We start from the raw sequence: 17,321 nt of genomic DNA, 5'->3' as shown, positions 1-17,321 counted from the left end.
CCTCGTTCAAATTCTACATCTGTCCCTTGTTTTAGCAGCAAAAATAAATATAAGTAAAGCTAGTACACAAAATTTTTAAAAAATATTATACTTTTTATTTATTTATTTTTATTTATTTATTTATTTATTTTTGAAAGAGAGAGAATGGGCATGCCAGGGCCTCCAGCCGCTCCAAATGAACTCAAGATGCATGTACCACCTTGTGCATCTGTCTAGTTTACGTGGGTCCTGGAGAATCAAACCTGGGTCCTTTGACTTTACAGGCAAGCACTGTTACCACTAAGCTATATCTCCAGCCCTTTACACACAAATTTTACATGAACTTAATCTCTCATTCTACTGTTTATATTCTGATTTGTGTATTATAAAACCTGACAACTGCAATCATCTAGAGACCAAAAGTTGAAAATGAAAAGAACCTAAATAAACCGGTGGTTTTCGCTTGGGGGCTATTTTACGCTCAGGAGACATTAAGCATCTTAGAGATTGGTTTCCACAGTGGAATTATGTGCTTGTGTATGCACTCACCCTACCAGCATCTAAGTTGGTAGAGGCCAGGTTTGTGGCTAAGCATCCTACCGTGCACAAGATAGATTCCTTACAACGGATTATTCAGCTTATCACATTACTCTGCTAGTTGTTAGAAATTCCTTATGTAGTCCTTTGAATTGGTGTTAAATAAGTTGGTTTTGAAAGATGCTTGTTAATTTCAAAGTTGTGTCTCTATGTTGTGGCTCATTCTTTTTTCAAATTAAAAAAAAAATTATTTCTTTATTTGAGAAAGGAAGAGAGAGAGAAAGGGCACACCATAGTCTCCAGCCATTGCAAGCGAACTCCAGATGCATGTGCCCCCTTGTGCATCTGCCTTACCATGGGTCCTTTCTTTGGCTTTGCAGGCAAATACCTTAACTGCTAAGCCATCTCTCCAGCCCTCTTTTGGTTTTTCAAGGTAGGGTCTCACTGTAGCTCAGGCTGACCTTGAATTCACTATGTAGTCTCAGGCTGACCTCAAACTAATGGCGATCCTCCTACCTCTGCCTCCTGAGTGCTGGGATTAAAGGCGTGCACCACCACGCCCATCTGTGGTTCAGTCTTAATGTACTATTTTGTGCAGATTTTATGTTATTAAGTCAAGTAGTGTCTCATTTCCTTTTATTAAGACATAAAGTTACTAGCATTAAGGCAGATAAGCTGTTACAAAAAGACAATTCTTTTTTAAAAATACTTTATTTATTTGATGGGGGAGGATGAAAATGGGCAAGCCAGGGCCTTTAGCCACTGCAAATGAACACCAAATGCTTGTGCCCCCTTGTGCATCTGGCTAACGTGGGTCCTGGGGAATCCAACCAGGTCCTTTGGGCTTTGCAGCAAATGCCTTAACCGCTAAGCCATCCCCCCAGCCTGGCCATTCTTAATTTAAAGTTCACTAATAAAAGTAAAGAAGTGACTATCATTTGTTGAGAAAATATCTTTATTACACAGGTTCTTAGAGAAATTTTAACAAGTGAATAGATTTTTAAATATGAACATAATTTAAATTCTAATATATTTTATATAGGCTCCCTGATGGATTTTCTCAGCTGTTAAACCTAACCCAGTTATATCTAAATGATGCTTTCCTTGAATTCTTACCAGCTAATTTTGGCAGGTAAGTATAATTTCTTCTAAAGATATTCATTGTTACCTTTTTTAAGTTTACAGAGCTTCATACCACTTCAGTACATTTTCATAGGCTTTTTTGCAATTTTTTCTAAGCATCATGGTTTATGTAGTTTCTGTAGATCTTGTTATTTTTTTTTTTTACTTTGGATTTATTTTGCCAAGTAAAAAATAGTAAGAGCTTAAAAGAAATGAATAAATTTTGCTTTTAAGGTAGCAAAACTCGGTTTTGACGAAGGTGATACATGTGTGCTTGAGATACTTAATGCTATATTAACAGTTATTAAATTCTAAAATGATTTAATAATTGACTTATCTGTCTTTCCCATTGTAATCAAAGCTTTGAGAAAGCAGGGTATGTTTCTGGGGTCCCCTCATCTTGACCTACTCTCAGGTCCGGAGTAATTGTAGGTGTCAAGTTGCTTACATTAACTACTAGAGAAAATACTGTCCAACTGTTAATTTTAATAGCCACCTCTTTTCCAAAATAGCTTACTTATTAGATTAAATAGTCTACTTATTAGATACCACCTGTTTCTGAAATGTACTTCACAAACACTCGGGGATTTCTCCTCCATGTACTTACATTGCCGTACTGGTTCTTCTCAGTTCTGTACTCTAGATTTGCAATCTTATTCTGAAATCATATAGCAGTAAACAGTTTGTGGGATTTTTCTTTTCTTTTTTTTTTTTTTTTCCTTTTAGTAAAAGGCATAAGATAGTCTCTTAGGATTGATGCTTAAAAACAGTTGCTTTGTTCCTTTGAAAACAGAGAGATGCTTACCTGTTTTTTCTCTCCCTATAAGTTTGAGGATCAGAAAGCATATCTATTCTGGGTTGGGTTTTTTTTTGGGGGGTGGTTTTTCAAAGAAGGTCTCAATGTAGCCCAAACTAGCATCTATTCTTTTTATTTGTTTTTATTCCTTTTTACTCTTTAATATTTAACATTACTCTGCACACAGTAATTATGCAATTAATACTAGTTGTTTTAAGACTTTAGAATGTTTTATAATTAAATTCCTTGTCATAAAGACTTGATTTATTCTTTGTTTTACAGATTAACTAAACTCCAGATACTAGAGCTCAGAGAAAACCAGCTGAAAATGTTGCCCAAGTAAGTCAAAGTGCTACCTTTTTAAAATCCAATCTAGATTCTTTAATATTTAAGCCCTAAAAGACTAAGAACTATATTACCTAAAATATGGTCTCAAATTATTTGAAAGACATATTTGTGGTGTAGTTCTTGGTGTTAAATATAAAATGTTGTTGGTGTTCACTATGGAAGTATACTAGTACTTCACTCTTTGAATTACAATCTTATATGTAACACAGAAGTAAAAAATTTATGTAAAGACATCTCCTCTTCAAATAGAAATTCCATGCTAGAGCTCCAGTATATCACTCGGTAGAGAAACTTCTATGGTAACTACAAGACTTCATTGTCTGGCTTTCTGAAGTCTATTGTAATATTAGAAATGGAGTAATTGAACTTGTAATGGTAAGCTAAAAGTCAAGAAGAAATGTTAGCCTATGGCAGTTACATTCTTGTTGCTGGAGCAAAACGCCAGATCAGAAGCAGTTTATGGAAGGCAAGGGTTTATTTCTGGCTTATAGTCTTGAAGGGAAGTTTTATCAGAGTGGAGAAGTCATAGCAAGAGTAGGAAGTGGGGGCTGGAGAGATGGCTTAGCAGTTAAGGCATTTGCCTACAAAGTCAAAGGATCCAGTTTCAATTTCCCCAGGACCCACATAAGCCAGAGGCACAAGGTGGCACATGCACCTGGAGTTCGCATGCAGTGCCTGGAAGCCCTGGTTTGCCCATATTCATCCTCCCTCCCTCCCTCCCTCCCTCCCTTCCTTCCTTCCTTCTTCCCTCCCTTCCTCCCTCCCTCTCTCTCTCTCTCTATGTGTGTGTGTGTATGTGTGTGTGTGTGTGTGTGTATCCCTTCCTCACCCTCTCTTTCTCTCAAATAAATAAATAAAAATATTTTACAAAAAGAGTAGGAAGTTTGCCCATATTGTCACATATCTTCAGGGAGATGGTACAGAGAATGAGCTTTCTCACATAGACAAGGAGGGCTGATCTATGACATCTCAAGATAGTAGAGAGAGTGAGCTAATTCACACAGCAAAGGGGGCTGTCCTATAACATCCCAAGGCCCATCCCTATTTTTACATCTCTAGCAAGGCTCCACCTAACAAAGGCTCCACCAGTATAAGGTTTAATCACACATGAAACTTTGAGGGACATTTTGCATTCAAATTGACACATAGCCCAAGAGCACATAGTTAGATAAAACTGCTTTACAAACAGGATTCCAACTCAAATACACTGTAGTCTTTGGTCCTTAGTTGGATGATCTCTTTTTTAAAAGTACATATTTTTAAATTTATTTGCAAGCAGGTAAAGAGACTTGAGAGAATGAATATGTGTGTGTATAAGAGTTGAGAGTGGATATGGATATGCCAGACACATGCACCACTGTGCATCTGACCTTAGGTGGATACTGGTGAATTGAACCCAAGCCTATAGGCTTTACAAGCAAGTGCTGTAAAGTGCTTTGTCTGCTGATCCATCTCTCCAGCCCTTTTGACCAAATCTCTTTAAGCACCTTCAGTGCTTGTTATGTATGTTGTTGGTCTGTTTTTAAATATGGCACTGTCCATATTTGTCAATAACTTTTCAGTTTAGCACAGCCACATCCGTAGTGCATATTGCCTATGGCTGCTTTTCCATGACAGTGGTAGAGTTGAATAGTTGTGTCAGCAATTGAATGATCCACAGAGCCTAGAATATTTACTACCCCGTTCTTTAGGGAAAAAAAAAAAAAAAAAAAAAGCAACCTTCAACTTCTAAAATTAAACCATTAAGACAATGTCGCAGAGTGAGGAGATGGCCCAGGGACCAAGCACTAGCCGTCCAGGCTGCAGTACTCAAGCTTGATTCCTAGACTCTATGCACAAACTGGAAGCATCACACTGGTGCTGATAGAAGCTCTTAGAAGCTCGTGGAGAGCTCAACAAAGAGCAAGAATGCAGAGGGAGAAGAGAAACCCTGCCTCACATACGGTGGACATACTAGAACCAACCTAGAAACGATCCTCTGACTCCATGCTCGCACACAAAACACACACAAACTATGCATGAATGTACACATACAAATCATAAAATGTATTAAAAAATAAAAGACTAATGTTACTTCTTGAGGAGCAAAACCTCTCTAGTTACCCACACATTTGGTGTTCTGTGTACTCGGCTTGCGTGGCATTGTCTTTGCATCTGTTGGGCTACTTGCCACATGGTGTTAATACATTGTTTTACAACTATCTTCTTCTGACCAACAGGGACACATATGCATGTACCTGTCTGTGTACTCCCCACATGATTATGTCTTTGAAGGCAGAGGCCATATTTGGTTTTCATTCCAGGTGGCTATGTTTTACCTGAGAAATAACTATTTATTATGCGAATGAAGTTTATAGTTGTGCAGTGGGTGTAAATTAAAGTGAGAATTATTCATATTAAGAATGAAAAAGGTGGGCTGGAGAGATGGCTTAGCGGTTAAGCGCTTGCCTGTGAAGCCTAAGGACCCCGGTTCGAGGCTCAATTCCCCAGGTCCCACGTTAGCCAGATGCACAAGGGGGTGCACGCGTCTCGAGTTCGTTTGCAGTGGCTGGAAGCCTTGGTGCGCCCATTCTCTCTCTCTTCCTCTATCTGTCTTTCTCTCTGTGTCTGTCGCTCTCAAATAAATAAATAATAATAATAAAATTAAAGTATCATTAAAAAAAAAAGAATGAAAAAGGTCTGTGCATTTTACTAATTTGGTACTAGCTTATGTTCAAAACCTGACTGGTTTCTAAGCAATTTAGATAGCAGTACATAAGTTGTTTGCTATAATAGCTAAGTCTACAGTCAGTGTGATGAGTTAGCCAACTTTATGTTACTATGACAAAATACCTGATAGAAACTTTTCACAAAAGGCTTTACTATGGCTCATTATGTTAGAGATTTCACTCCATGGTTGGTTGGCCCCATGGCTTATTAGCCTGGGCAGCCAGAGTATCATAGTGGGGACCAAGTGGCTCTGTACCTTTTGACCTGTTGAAGAGACAGTGTGTCACAGTGGGAGCACATGGCCCCCTGGCTCTTTGGTGTGTGAGGAGGCAGTGTGTCACAGTGGGAGGCACAAGGTGGAACAAAAGTGAAGCAAGGGAATCAAGGAGAATTTAAATAGCAGTGGCAATTTTCCAATGTTGCTTTTGTGGATACCTCTCCCTCCCCCCACCATGACATAACTTCCTTCTGCTAGACCCCTTCTAAAGATTCTACCACTTCCCAAATGTGCACCAGGCTTCAGTAAATGGGCCTTTGGGCGACATTCAAAATCTAAACTACAGCATATGGATCATCTGATTCTATAGACAACTCTCTGTTCAGATTAGGTTGTGTAAATTAATTTGCAACTCTAATTAATTGTTCTTTTCTTTTTTATTTTTTAGAGAGAAACAAAGGGAGAGAGAGAGAATTGGTATGCCAGGGCCTCAGCCACTGAAATTGAACTCCAGACACTTGTGCCACCTGGAGAGTAGAACATGGGTCTTTAGGCTTTGCAAGCAAGCACCTTAACCACTAAGCAATCTCTCCAGCCATGTTCTTTTCTAAAACTTTTGAGGACTCAAACTATAAATATAGAGTCTATATTTTTTAATATTTTATTTTTATTTATTTATGAGAGAGATAGAGAGATTGGGCATGCCAGGGTTCTAGCTCCTGCAAACGAACTCCAGACTCATGTGCCACCTTGTGCATCTGGCTTATATAGGTACTGGGGAATTGAACCTAGGTCCTTAGGCTTTGTAGGCAAATGCCTTAATTACTAAGCCATCTCTCCAGACTGAAAATTAACATTTTTGTTTGTTACCATGTGAAATCCTGCACATCGCATAAGTATGCTTTAAACTATGAGATTTGAAAGTGTGATTTTCTTAATTGTTAATTATTTTTTGCTCCTGTGTGAATAGAACCATGAATAGGCTGACCCAGCTGGAAAGACTGGATTTGGGAAGTAATGAATTCACAGAAGTGGTAAGTTCTCGCAAATCTCACTATCCTTAAGTCTTATGTTTGTTCAAGGGAAAAAAATGTGAAAATAATAAGTCTTTTTTTTAATTAAATCAAAATAGACATGTTTTTCAGACATAAGTTAGGAAAGTTCTTAACCTGACCTTTCCAGTTGGATAGAAAAATTAGTCAAAGGAAAATCTGACAAAAGTGAAAACAAAATATGAAATTAATGAGAAGTCCACAGAAGAGATAGTTAGTGTAGGCAGCAGAAAATTTGAGAGATTATAAGTGAAAAAATAATGTGAATGCAGCTGAGTACATTCATGTCAACATAATTTCCTGGAGTATTGCTTACAAATTTATTCAGTGATAACTTCTCTGGTTTTACTTAATAGTTAAGGAAGAATCATTAAGTGGAACGCTACTTTTTTAAATTTATTTTTTATTGGCAACTTCCATAATTGTAAACAGTACCCCATAGTAATTCCCTCCCTCCCCCACTTTCCCCTTTGCAACTCCACTCTCCGTTACATACTTTTGAGTTTAATTACGATCTCTTAGTGTGTGCTTCCTGTGCGAAGTGTGCAGTATTGCTGTGTCTAAAAAGAATGGAACATGTATGCAGCTTTTGTCTTTTAAGTCAGTTTTTTTAAATTTTTAAATTTTTATTTATTTATTTGAAAGCGACAGATAGAGAGAGAATGGGTGCACCAGGGCCTCCAGCCACTGCAAACAAACTCCAGATGCATGCACCCCCTTGTGCATCTGGCTAACATGGGTCCTGGGGAATCGAGCCTCGATCCAGGGTCCTTAGGCTTTTCAGGCAAGCGCTTAACCACTAAGCCATCTCTCCAGCTCTTAAGTCAGTTTTCAAAAATAGAAAATAAGATATTTTTTGAAGAGGAATTCATCAAGCCTTGATATGATTTAAAATTCATGTTTGTAGCTGGGCGTGGTGGTGCCTGCCTTTAATCCCAGCACTCGGGAGGCAGAGGTAACAGGATTGCCGTGAGTTCGAGGCCACCCTGAGACTACAGAGTGAATTCCAGGTCAGCCTGGGCTAGGGTGAGACCCTACCTCGAAAAAAAAAAAATTATGTTTGCAAGTTTGCTCTTCAAAATTGTGATAGTGTTCAAATGATATTATGAGCAACAATTTCTATCATGGGTAACATAATTCCAGCTATAGTTGGAATACTATAGTACTTTGGGATATCTTACATTTTCTCTCAAGGGTTTCTTCATATTATTTGTTACATTCTAACTGAAGGTAATTCCTCATGGATTTCCCTATATGACTTACTGTAAAAAAAAATGCATTCTGTGTGCTTCCTAAATTATCTATTATGACCTTATCTATTGTTTTATATATGCCTTAACTGTTATTTGTTAACAAGGTAAAAGTTCCGCTATTATTATTACTATGTTATTGATATTTTAGTATTATTCTTTTTTTGTTGTTTTTAACAAATGGAAAACCAAGCATGGTAGTGCACAATGGTAATCCTAGCAGTTGGAAGGTAGATATAGGTGTTTCTGGATTTTAATGTTATCCTCTGATGCATAGTGTTTTCAGGGCCGTTCTTGGCTATATGAGACCCTGCCTCAAGAAAAACAAACCAAAAGCAAAAAAAAACCCTCACAAAACCTAATTATGGAATTACAATAGTAGAACACTGCAACACTGAAATTTCATTTCATTTGAGTTATATTGAATTTTTGCCTATATTTGTTAACAGTAAATCTGAATTACACAGATTTTTTTATATGAGTCATGATATGGCAGGGGTTCGACATGGAAACTCTGCCCATTGCATGGTCATTGATTGCATACGGTTTTGTGAGATGACATGACAGAAATAATTTCCAGAGGGCATATCAAAATCTTTTTAGTCTCAGTGCTCAAAGAGCACATTTTTTCTTGACTACCAACAACACATGAGGTAAGTTTAGGGCTTCACCACTGTGTTAAAACTGCTCTTCTACTAGAAGCTTAAAGAGCAGGGCTTTCTTTTCATGCACTTGCACCATGCTTGCTTCCCTTCTCCTCCTCAGGCATTTCAAGTACACATAACTTCATATTACTATCACCAGAGAGCATCTTTGGGATTCTCCCAAGATTTACTGTTTCTAAAAGGCTGTATTCTTGTATTGATAGTGAATGAGAGTACCTGCATTTCATTGGTGTGTATGTGTGCACACACACATGTACAGATAAGAGGACAAGGTCCTCACCTTGTTGGTTGAGACAGACTCTTTCTTTATTTGCACTAGGAAGTCCAGAGCAGCTGGCTTGAGAGCTTTGGCATTCTCCTGGCTGCACCTCCCGTTGTTGTTGGCTTGCTAGGATTGCAAATGCATACACCACGTTGCCTCCTGCTCTTCACGTGGGTGCTGGGTTCCGAACTCTGGTGTGCAAGTTTAGGGAACATGCACTTTATCCACTGAGCCATTTCTCCAGCCCTGAGTATCTTTATATACTTCCAAGCATGGATCCTGGTTTTATTTCCTGTGGAAGCCAAGGCTGAAATGTGTTTTATGTAGTCTCCTTTTTCTTAGTTGTCATTGCTGTGACAAAACACCCAACCAAAAGCAGCATATGGGAAGAAATGGTTTGTTTCAACTTAAAGTTTTGAGGGAAGCTTAATCTCAGGGGAAGCATAGTACGAGCAAGACAGCAGAGCAAGAAAGTAGTTCCGTGAGCTAGCTAGTCCACGCTCATAGGGCTGGACTAATAAGCCTCAAGGTTTGTCCCCCAGTGACACATCTCCCACAGCACACTACCTCCCAAAGGCTCTGCCAGCTGGGGACAAAGCATGAGGCCCAAGCACAAACCCGCAAGGGTATGGGAGCATTTCACATTCACAGTGCCACAGACACTTCTCTGACTAATGTTAACCACACAAGCTATAATGCAGTGCCAAGCACCTTGGCCATACTTGCTGCCTACCTTTTCTCCTTTAATGTTTTGAAACTTAAAGACTATGTTAGAAAGTCTGGGGGCCTCTTTTGCCAGATAATGATGATAGTGTAAATTAATTAACTTTTTCCCTCTTTTATCCAAACAGCCTGAAGTACTTGAGCAATTAAGTGGATTGAAAGAGTTTTGGATGGATGGTAATAGACTAACTTTTATTCCAGGGGTATGTATGTGAAATTTTAACTGACTTCATTTCTTGCTGGCTGCCCTTTGCAATATTTAAAGCATACATTTTTTATTTTATTTTATTTTATTTTTGGTTTTTTGAGGTAGGGTCTCATTCTAACCCAGGCTGACCTGGAATTCACTCTGTATTCTTCAGGTGACCTCATTGAACTCATGGCGATTGTGCCTCCCGAGTGCTGGGATTAAAGGCATGAGCCACCACACCTGACTTGAATTGTACATTTTTAAATTCCTTTTTAAAAATATTTTTATTTATTTGACAGAGAAAGAGCAGGAGAGAGAATGGGTATATCAAGGCCTCCAGCCATTGGTAAACTCCAGACCCATGCCCCCCTTGTGCATCTGGCTAACATGGGTCCTGGGGAATCGAACCTGGGTCATTTGGCTTTGGAGGCAAACACCTTAACTAATAAGCCATCCCTCTAGCCCTAAATTCCTTTTTTTCTAATTTAAGAGAGAGAATGGGTGTGCCAGGGCCTTCAACTGCTGCAAACGAACTCTAGGCACAGGCACCCCTATGTGTGCACGTGCAGCATTGCATGCTTGTGTCAGTGTGTCTGGCTTACATGGGATCTGGAGATTTGAACATGAGTTCCTAGCCTTCACAGGCAAGCGCTTTAACTGCTAAGCCATCTCTCCAGCCCAAACTATAAACATATTCTTGATTAAAATCTGAAAATTCTGTAATTTTTATAAAAGAGTCTATTGTCAATGCTGTGGAATTTATCTGTTCTGTTGGTATTAATGAATTTATGTTGTAATTCTGTTTGCTCAGAGAATCCTTTAAATGCTGTCCTGTCACCCCAGGAGATAATGAATAGCTAAGTTTCCAAAGAAAAACACATGTCTTTTGTCACTCTCCTTCACCAAATTTAATAGGAATTTTTGGATATATTACTAAATATACTTCAGGTGGAATTTAGAAAACATTCATATTCAATTATTAATGAAAACTTGGTATTATGTTTATTACCTAAACTTTTTATAAATTTTTGATAACCATTTTCTGGTTTTTGCTTACAGTTTATTGGTAGTTTGAAACAGCTCACATATTTGGATGTTTCTAAAAATAATATTGAAATGGTTGAAGAAGGAATTTCAGCATGTGAAAACCTCCAAGATTTCCTGTTATCAAGTAATTCACTTCAACAACTGCCTGAGACTATTGGTTTGTATTGCTTTCAAATTTATTTATTTTTAATTCAAACAAATTTAAGGCCTCCATAGGAACTCACATTTTGTTACTAGTTTTAAGATTCTACCACAGTGCAACTGTCATTAGAAGTTCCTCTGAGGTAATCAGAGTAAGTACAACTTACTCCTTTAGTGATGCTACTATGTTTTTAATTCTAAAGAAATCTCATTTTGAGAGTAAAGTTGTAAAGGAAGTTTATTTATCCTTTTTTATCTCTTAATTCTTCCTATCCCTTATTTGTTAACATTTTTCAGTTACAAAATTATGAACTGATAGATAAGAAAGTGATTGGTTGAAAAAGATTTTATGAGGAATCTACAGTTTTTACTGAAACTATTTCTGAAGTTGCTTGTGTGATGAATATCAAACAAGTGGATTAGTTTGATGAAAAGTCTAGAAACTTAAATTTCTTTTAGAAACTTAAATCTTGATGTTATCCTTAAAAACCTATTTTATATATTTCTACATTGAATCATACAGTTGTCTTAGAGCTGACGTACATTTTGCAAATTTATTTAGGCTTTTATTCTAATTTAATCAGCACTTCTAGTATTTGTATTAAAATATGTTTTAGTGTTTCTATACAAAGGTTAGCTTGTTATAAACTCATAAATAGCCTTGACATTTCTTTAATATGTTAATTGAGCAAGTTTATATTGCGTTTCTTCTCCAGCATGGCATTGTTTCCAGGAGCCAGACTGCAGTGCAGACAACAAGGCCCTTCTCTTACGTAGCTTATGTTTCAGTGTGTGAGCGGGGGCGGGGGCGGGGGAGAAGGGGGTAATAACAAATATATACCATGTTAAATGGTGAGGTGGGTGGAAATTGAAAATGTAGTACAAAGGAATGGTATCTTTTAAATATGTTAGTTAGTAAAGTTCTTTATATTTCTTGTCAAATCTGATGTGTCACCTTGACTGTGGACTTGTTTTCAGGTTGAGATGAAAAATTATATTGTTTCTTCACAACAGGTTCATTAAAGAATGTCACAACTCTAAAAATAGATGAAAACCAATTAATGTATCTACCAGACTCTATAGGAGGGTAAGTATTTTTGTGATTATAGAGACCCCTTACAAATTTTACTTTTAGTTCAATCTGCCATATATATATATATATATTCAAATATTTACATAACATCTAAAGGAGATTCCATAAACAAGTAAGTAACCAAAGTTTAGGTATTTTTATAAGAAAGACAAACCTATTTCGAGCCGGGCCTGGTGGCTCATGCCTTTAATCCCAGCACTTGGGAGGCAAAGGTAGGAGGATCACCATTAGTTCAAGGCCACCCTGAGACTATGTAGTGAATTCCAGGTCAGTCTAGACTAGAGCCAGACCTTACCTCAAAAAAAAAAAACAAAACACATATATATACACACACACACACATACACACACACACACACACACACACACACACGCACACACATATATACATATACATACACACACATACATACACACACACATATACATATATATGTCATGTGCCGGGCATGGTGGCGCACACCTGTGATCCCAGCACTCGGGAGGCAGAGGTAGGAGGATCACCATGAGTTCGAGGCCACCCTGAGACTATATAGTAAATTCTAGGTCAGCCTGGGCTAGAGCAAGACTTTACCTCAGGAAAAAAATAATAATAATAATGTGTGTTTCCATTTATAATTAAAGGTTAATATCAGTAGAAGAACTGGATTGTAGTTTCAATGAAATAGAAGCTTTGCCTTCATCTATTGGTCAGCTTGCTAATGTAAGAACCTTTGCTGCAGATCATAATTACTTACAACAGCTACCCCCAGAGGTACAGTGTTCTACATTTATTTACATTTTTATATTCATCTTCTTAAAATTAGCTATCTAGTGTTGTCTCATTTATTCTCTTTATAATCTGTTAGTTATATAAGTTACTTAGTATCTGAGTAGTAGCTATGTTAACTTATAAGATGTACATAAATACTTTCTATTTCAAAGTTAATAATTGGCCAGTGTGGTGGTTCATGTCTTTAATCCCTGCACTTGGTAGGCAGAGGTAGGAGAATCACCATGAGTTCAAGGCCACCCTGAGAGTACATACTGAATTCTAGGACAGCCTGGGCTAGAGAAAGACTCAACCTCAAAAAAAAAAAAGTTAATAATTTTAAAAGGAATAATTAAGGTAATTCCTTTAATAATTAATGGCAAAGAACAGTTTTTATAACTTTCAAGAATGATATTTTTCTCAGATTCATTAGCCTGTGCTCCAAACTTGTGATCATCAATTTAAGTTTCTTTTTCAGATTGGAAACTGGAAAAATATAACTGTGCTGTTTCTCCATTCAAATAAACTGGAGACACTTCCAGAAGAAATGGGTGATATGCAAAAGTTGAAAGTAATTAACTTAAGTGACAACAGGTTTGTAATATATTTATCAATTAGTTTATAGAACATATTGACAGTGAAATTAAAGTTGCATATGAAATGTGCTGATGCTTTTTCCTCTTATATATAATATATTTAAGTTAATTGAAAGAATGATGTAATTTTTTTTTTAGAATGATGTAATTTTATCTGATATTATTTATCCTGCTGTGATTGTCACTGTTTATTTTGAGTCAACATAGCTGTATAATCCAACCTTTATTCTCTCTTCATTTTAACCTTTGTATTCCTAAAGTTAGATCTTCAACGTAAAACTTTTGTTAAGCGTAGCAGCTTTTTTTTTAAAAAAAATTTTGTTTATTTTAATTTATTTGAGAGTAACAGAGACTAAAAGAAGCAGACAGATAGAGAGAGAGAGGGAGAATGGGCATGCCAGGGCCTCCAGCCACTGAAAACGAACTCCAGATGTGTGCGCCCACTTGTACATCTGGCTAACGTGGGTCCTAGGGAATCGAGTCTCGAACCGGGGTCCTTAGGCTTCATAGGCAAGCACTTAACCGCTAAGCCATCTCTCCAGGCCAACCATAGCAGCTTTTGAACCTGAGGTGTTACTTAAGTGCTCTGGGCAGAGAGACACACAGCCTGGACCACAAAGCCAAGACACAGAGCAAATTGATCACTAGGATTGTTCAGTTGGAAATCGCGACTAAGTTCAGAACAGAGTCTTTATACCTTGTCCTGCGGTGAAGATACTGGGATAATAGAATAACATTTGTAACAGTGTTTTGTATCTTATTTTCATAATACATTATGAAATTGTCAAAACAATACTATGAAATAGCACAACTGGTATTTCCTGTTTATATAGAAGTTTAAGAGTCAAATTGAAGGTGACTCACATGGTTTGTAAGCTAAAGCTTTAATATAAATCCAATATTCTGACTTGTTAATATTATTCTGACTGTTGGATCATTTTAAAGAACTGTATGTCTTTATTAAAGCCTGTTTCATCTATACTTCCTCTTCCAAAATTAGAACACTAGGTACCGATGTGCCGCCTTAAAAGGCAGCTCAGACAGCCACGACTCAGACAAGGCTGAAATAAGTACTTTATTTTAAATAGGGTACAACTTTATTTTACTGTTCTAGCAAACATAATACGTTTTACTACTTTAAAACACCATTACGTGTGTACTGGCTTACAAAAAAATATAGAGGGCAGTGCTATTTTTATAAGAAACTCTAAAAATTGTCTCTAAATACAAAACAAAAAAGAAAAACAACTGTTTTCGTTTGTTTTTTCGAGGTAGGGTGTCGCTCTGGCCCAGGCTGGCCTGGCACTCCCTCTGCAGTCCCAGGCTGCCCTCAAACTCACAGCATCCTGCCTCTGCCTCCCGAGTTCTGGAGTTAGACGCGTGCCACCATGCCCAGCAAACACACACACACACACACACACACACACACACACACACACACACACACACAAAATTTATGTGTTAATATTTATCATGTTCTTGTCTTTATCTAAGGCAGTGGCAGCTGGTGGTTATTTAGTTTGTTCAGTTGTTGTTTTCTTTGAAGACACTCTCACTGTGTACCTCAGCGTCAGCTCTTGAGTGCTAGGATCACAGAGGTACGCCACTGCCACCATGTCTAGCTGGACTTCATTGTTCTGTTTTATGTTTTGAAGCAAGGTTTCACTCACGGACTTGGAATTTACTGTTGTAGTCCAGGCTGGCCTTGAACTCACAGCAGCCCTCCTGAATGCTGGGATTAAAGGTGTGACCCTACCACACCTTGCTGGATTATTGTTATTTAAGATATAATTTGGGGGTACTGGAGAGATAGCTTTGTGGTTAAGGCCTTTACTTGAAAAGCCAAAGGACTGAGGTTCAGTCCCCCAGGACCCACGTAAGCCACATGCACAAGGTGGCACATTTGTCTAGAGTTCATTTGCAGTGAGTGGCTGGAAGCCCTGGAGCACTCATTTTCTCACCCCCGTCTCCTTCCCTCCTTTGCTCCCTTTGCTTCTTTCTCTCAAATTAATAAAAATATTTCTTAAAAAGAGATAATTTGGCCAGACGTCATGGAGCATGCTTTTAATCTCAGCACTCAAGAGGCAGAAATAGAAGGATTGCTGTGAGTTCGAGGCCACTTTGAGACTACATAGTGAATTCCAGGTCAGCCTGAGCCAGAGTGAGACCCTACCTCAAAAGAGAGAGAGAGAGAGAGATTGAGAGAGAGAGAGAGAGGTAATTTTTGGAAGTTCCTAGATTATTCATTTGCTTCCCTGTTGAATGGATTCAACTGGAGAACTATGTTTTCTAAAACTAGATAATGCTTTATCCTTTATCCTATATGAAGGTCTATGTTGTTGGAACTTTCCATTTTACCCTATTTGCATGCACCATTATTGCAGCATTGTTCAGAAGCCATCAGATGGGGCTTTCATTCATGTTCGTTCATTTTAGTGCTACTAGAGAGCGAAGCCATGGCGTATACGAGGCTCTACCTCTGCTTCTAGTGCCCACTTATAATTGTCCTAAGTATTCTCTGCTTTTAAGTTGTAAATTTTGTTTGTATTTTTTTCCATATAGGTTAAAGAATTTGCCCTTTAGCTTTACAAAGCTCCAGCAGTTGACAGCTATGTGGCTCTCAGATAATCAGGTGAGCATTCTCATCTTGTAAGTCACTACAGTTCCATTTGTGTTGTATGGCTGCACACCCTGACTCATGTAAGGTTATTCAAGAGCAGTTCTTGTGTTGTATGGCTACACAAAATGTATTTTCTCTATATATAAAGAAATATCTTTTTAAAAATTAAACATGTAGGGGGTTAGAGAGATGGCTTAGTGGTTAAGGCGCTTGCTTACAAATCCAGAAGACCCAAGTTCGATTCCCCAGTACCAACATAAAATCAGTTACACAAAGTGACATGTCTAGAGTTGTTTGCAGTGGCTAGAAGCCCTCACATGCCTATTCTCTATCTGTTTCTCAAATAAATTAATTTAATTTAAGACAAAAAGAAAACTTAACCATGTATTTTCTTTCCCTAGTCCAAACCCTTGATACCTCTTCAAAAAGAAACTGATGCAGAGACTCAGAAAGTGGTGCTTACTAACTACATGTTCCCTCAGCAACCAAGGACTGAAGATGGTAGGATTTAAGGGCTTTTTTTTTTTCTTCTCATACTCTGACAATCACAGCAGAGGTACTAAGTGCATTCTTATGTCTAAGATGTTTTTATTAGTTCAATGGGACAGTAAAGATTTTATCAAAAAAGGTTTGTCAGAATATTGGGACAATAAGTATCATAGGAATACGGCTATCATTTTACTAGTAGTGACACCAAGGTTACATCTCATGGCATCTAGGAAACAGAGCAGGGAAGAAACGGGACCAGGTGTAACTACACCTCAAAGGCATGTTCCTAGCGGCCTCCTGCCTCCAGCTAGGCGCCTCCTCCCAGCGCTTTCACAGACTCTCAGTGTAACACCATCTCGGACCAAATGGTCAGAACATGAGAGTGCGGAAGACACTTCCTGTTAAAACCAGAACCCTGATATTTCCTGTTATGTAGAAATTAACTTTAGAAATAAATAAAAATGAAAAATGGAGATTTGAGCTCCAGTGAATACATAACTTTTCATTGATTTATCCAGCCATTCGCTGGGGCACTTGTAGTGCTGCAGTAGAATTTGCACATATTTTACTTTTCTGTGGCGCCAAGGATTAAACCCAGGGCTTTCCATGCTAGGTATATATTCCAATACTGACTTATATCTCCAGCCCTGCAATCCATTTTTAACTTATCTTCTAATATGTAAAATTATCATTTACATGTAGTGATATATCAATACTGGCAGTTTAAAACTAATT

General features: G+C 37.8%; 1 protein-coding gene across 9 annotated transcripts in view; it reads left to right on the top strand.

Annotated features, from left to right (window-relative positions):
• Positions 1-17,321, top strand: part of Erbin (erbb2 interacting protein) — a 120,315-nt gene that overhangs the window by 69,872 nt on the left and 33,122 nt on the right. For all 9 annotated transcript variants that reach the window (XM_045138892.1, XM_045138896.1, XM_045138891.1 and 6 more), the window contains exons 6-15: positions 1,559-1,648; positions 2,717-2,773; positions 6,679-6,742; positions 9,789-9,863; positions 10,910-11,054; positions 12,053-12,125; positions 12,755-12,884; positions 13,360-13,475; positions 16,040-16,109; positions 16,499-16,598. In XM_045138892.1, coding sequence (XP_044994827.1) covers positions 1,559-1,648; positions 2,717-2,773; positions 6,679-6,742; positions 9,789-9,863; positions 10,910-11,054; positions 12,053-12,125; positions 12,755-12,884; positions 13,360-13,475; positions 16,040-16,109; positions 16,499-16,598 — 920 coding nt within the window. The remainder of the gene's footprint in view (positions 1-1,558; positions 1,649-2,716; positions 2,774-6,678; positions 6,743-9,788; positions 9,864-10,909; positions 11,055-12,052; positions 12,126-12,754; positions 12,885-13,359; positions 13,476-16,039; positions 16,110-16,498; positions 16,599-17,321) is intronic.

Source organism: Jaculus jaculus, chromosome 20, assembly GCF_020740685.1.
Source record: "Jaculus jaculus isolate mJacJac1 chromosome 20, mJacJac1.mat.Y.cur, whole genome shotgun sequence".
Classification (NCBI taxonomy): Eukaryota; Metazoa; Chordata; class Mammalia; order Rodentia; family Dipodidae; genus Jaculus; species Jaculus jaculus.
Note: the sequence above shows the minus strand (reverse complement) of the source record. Positions and strands in the feature narration are given on the sequence as shown.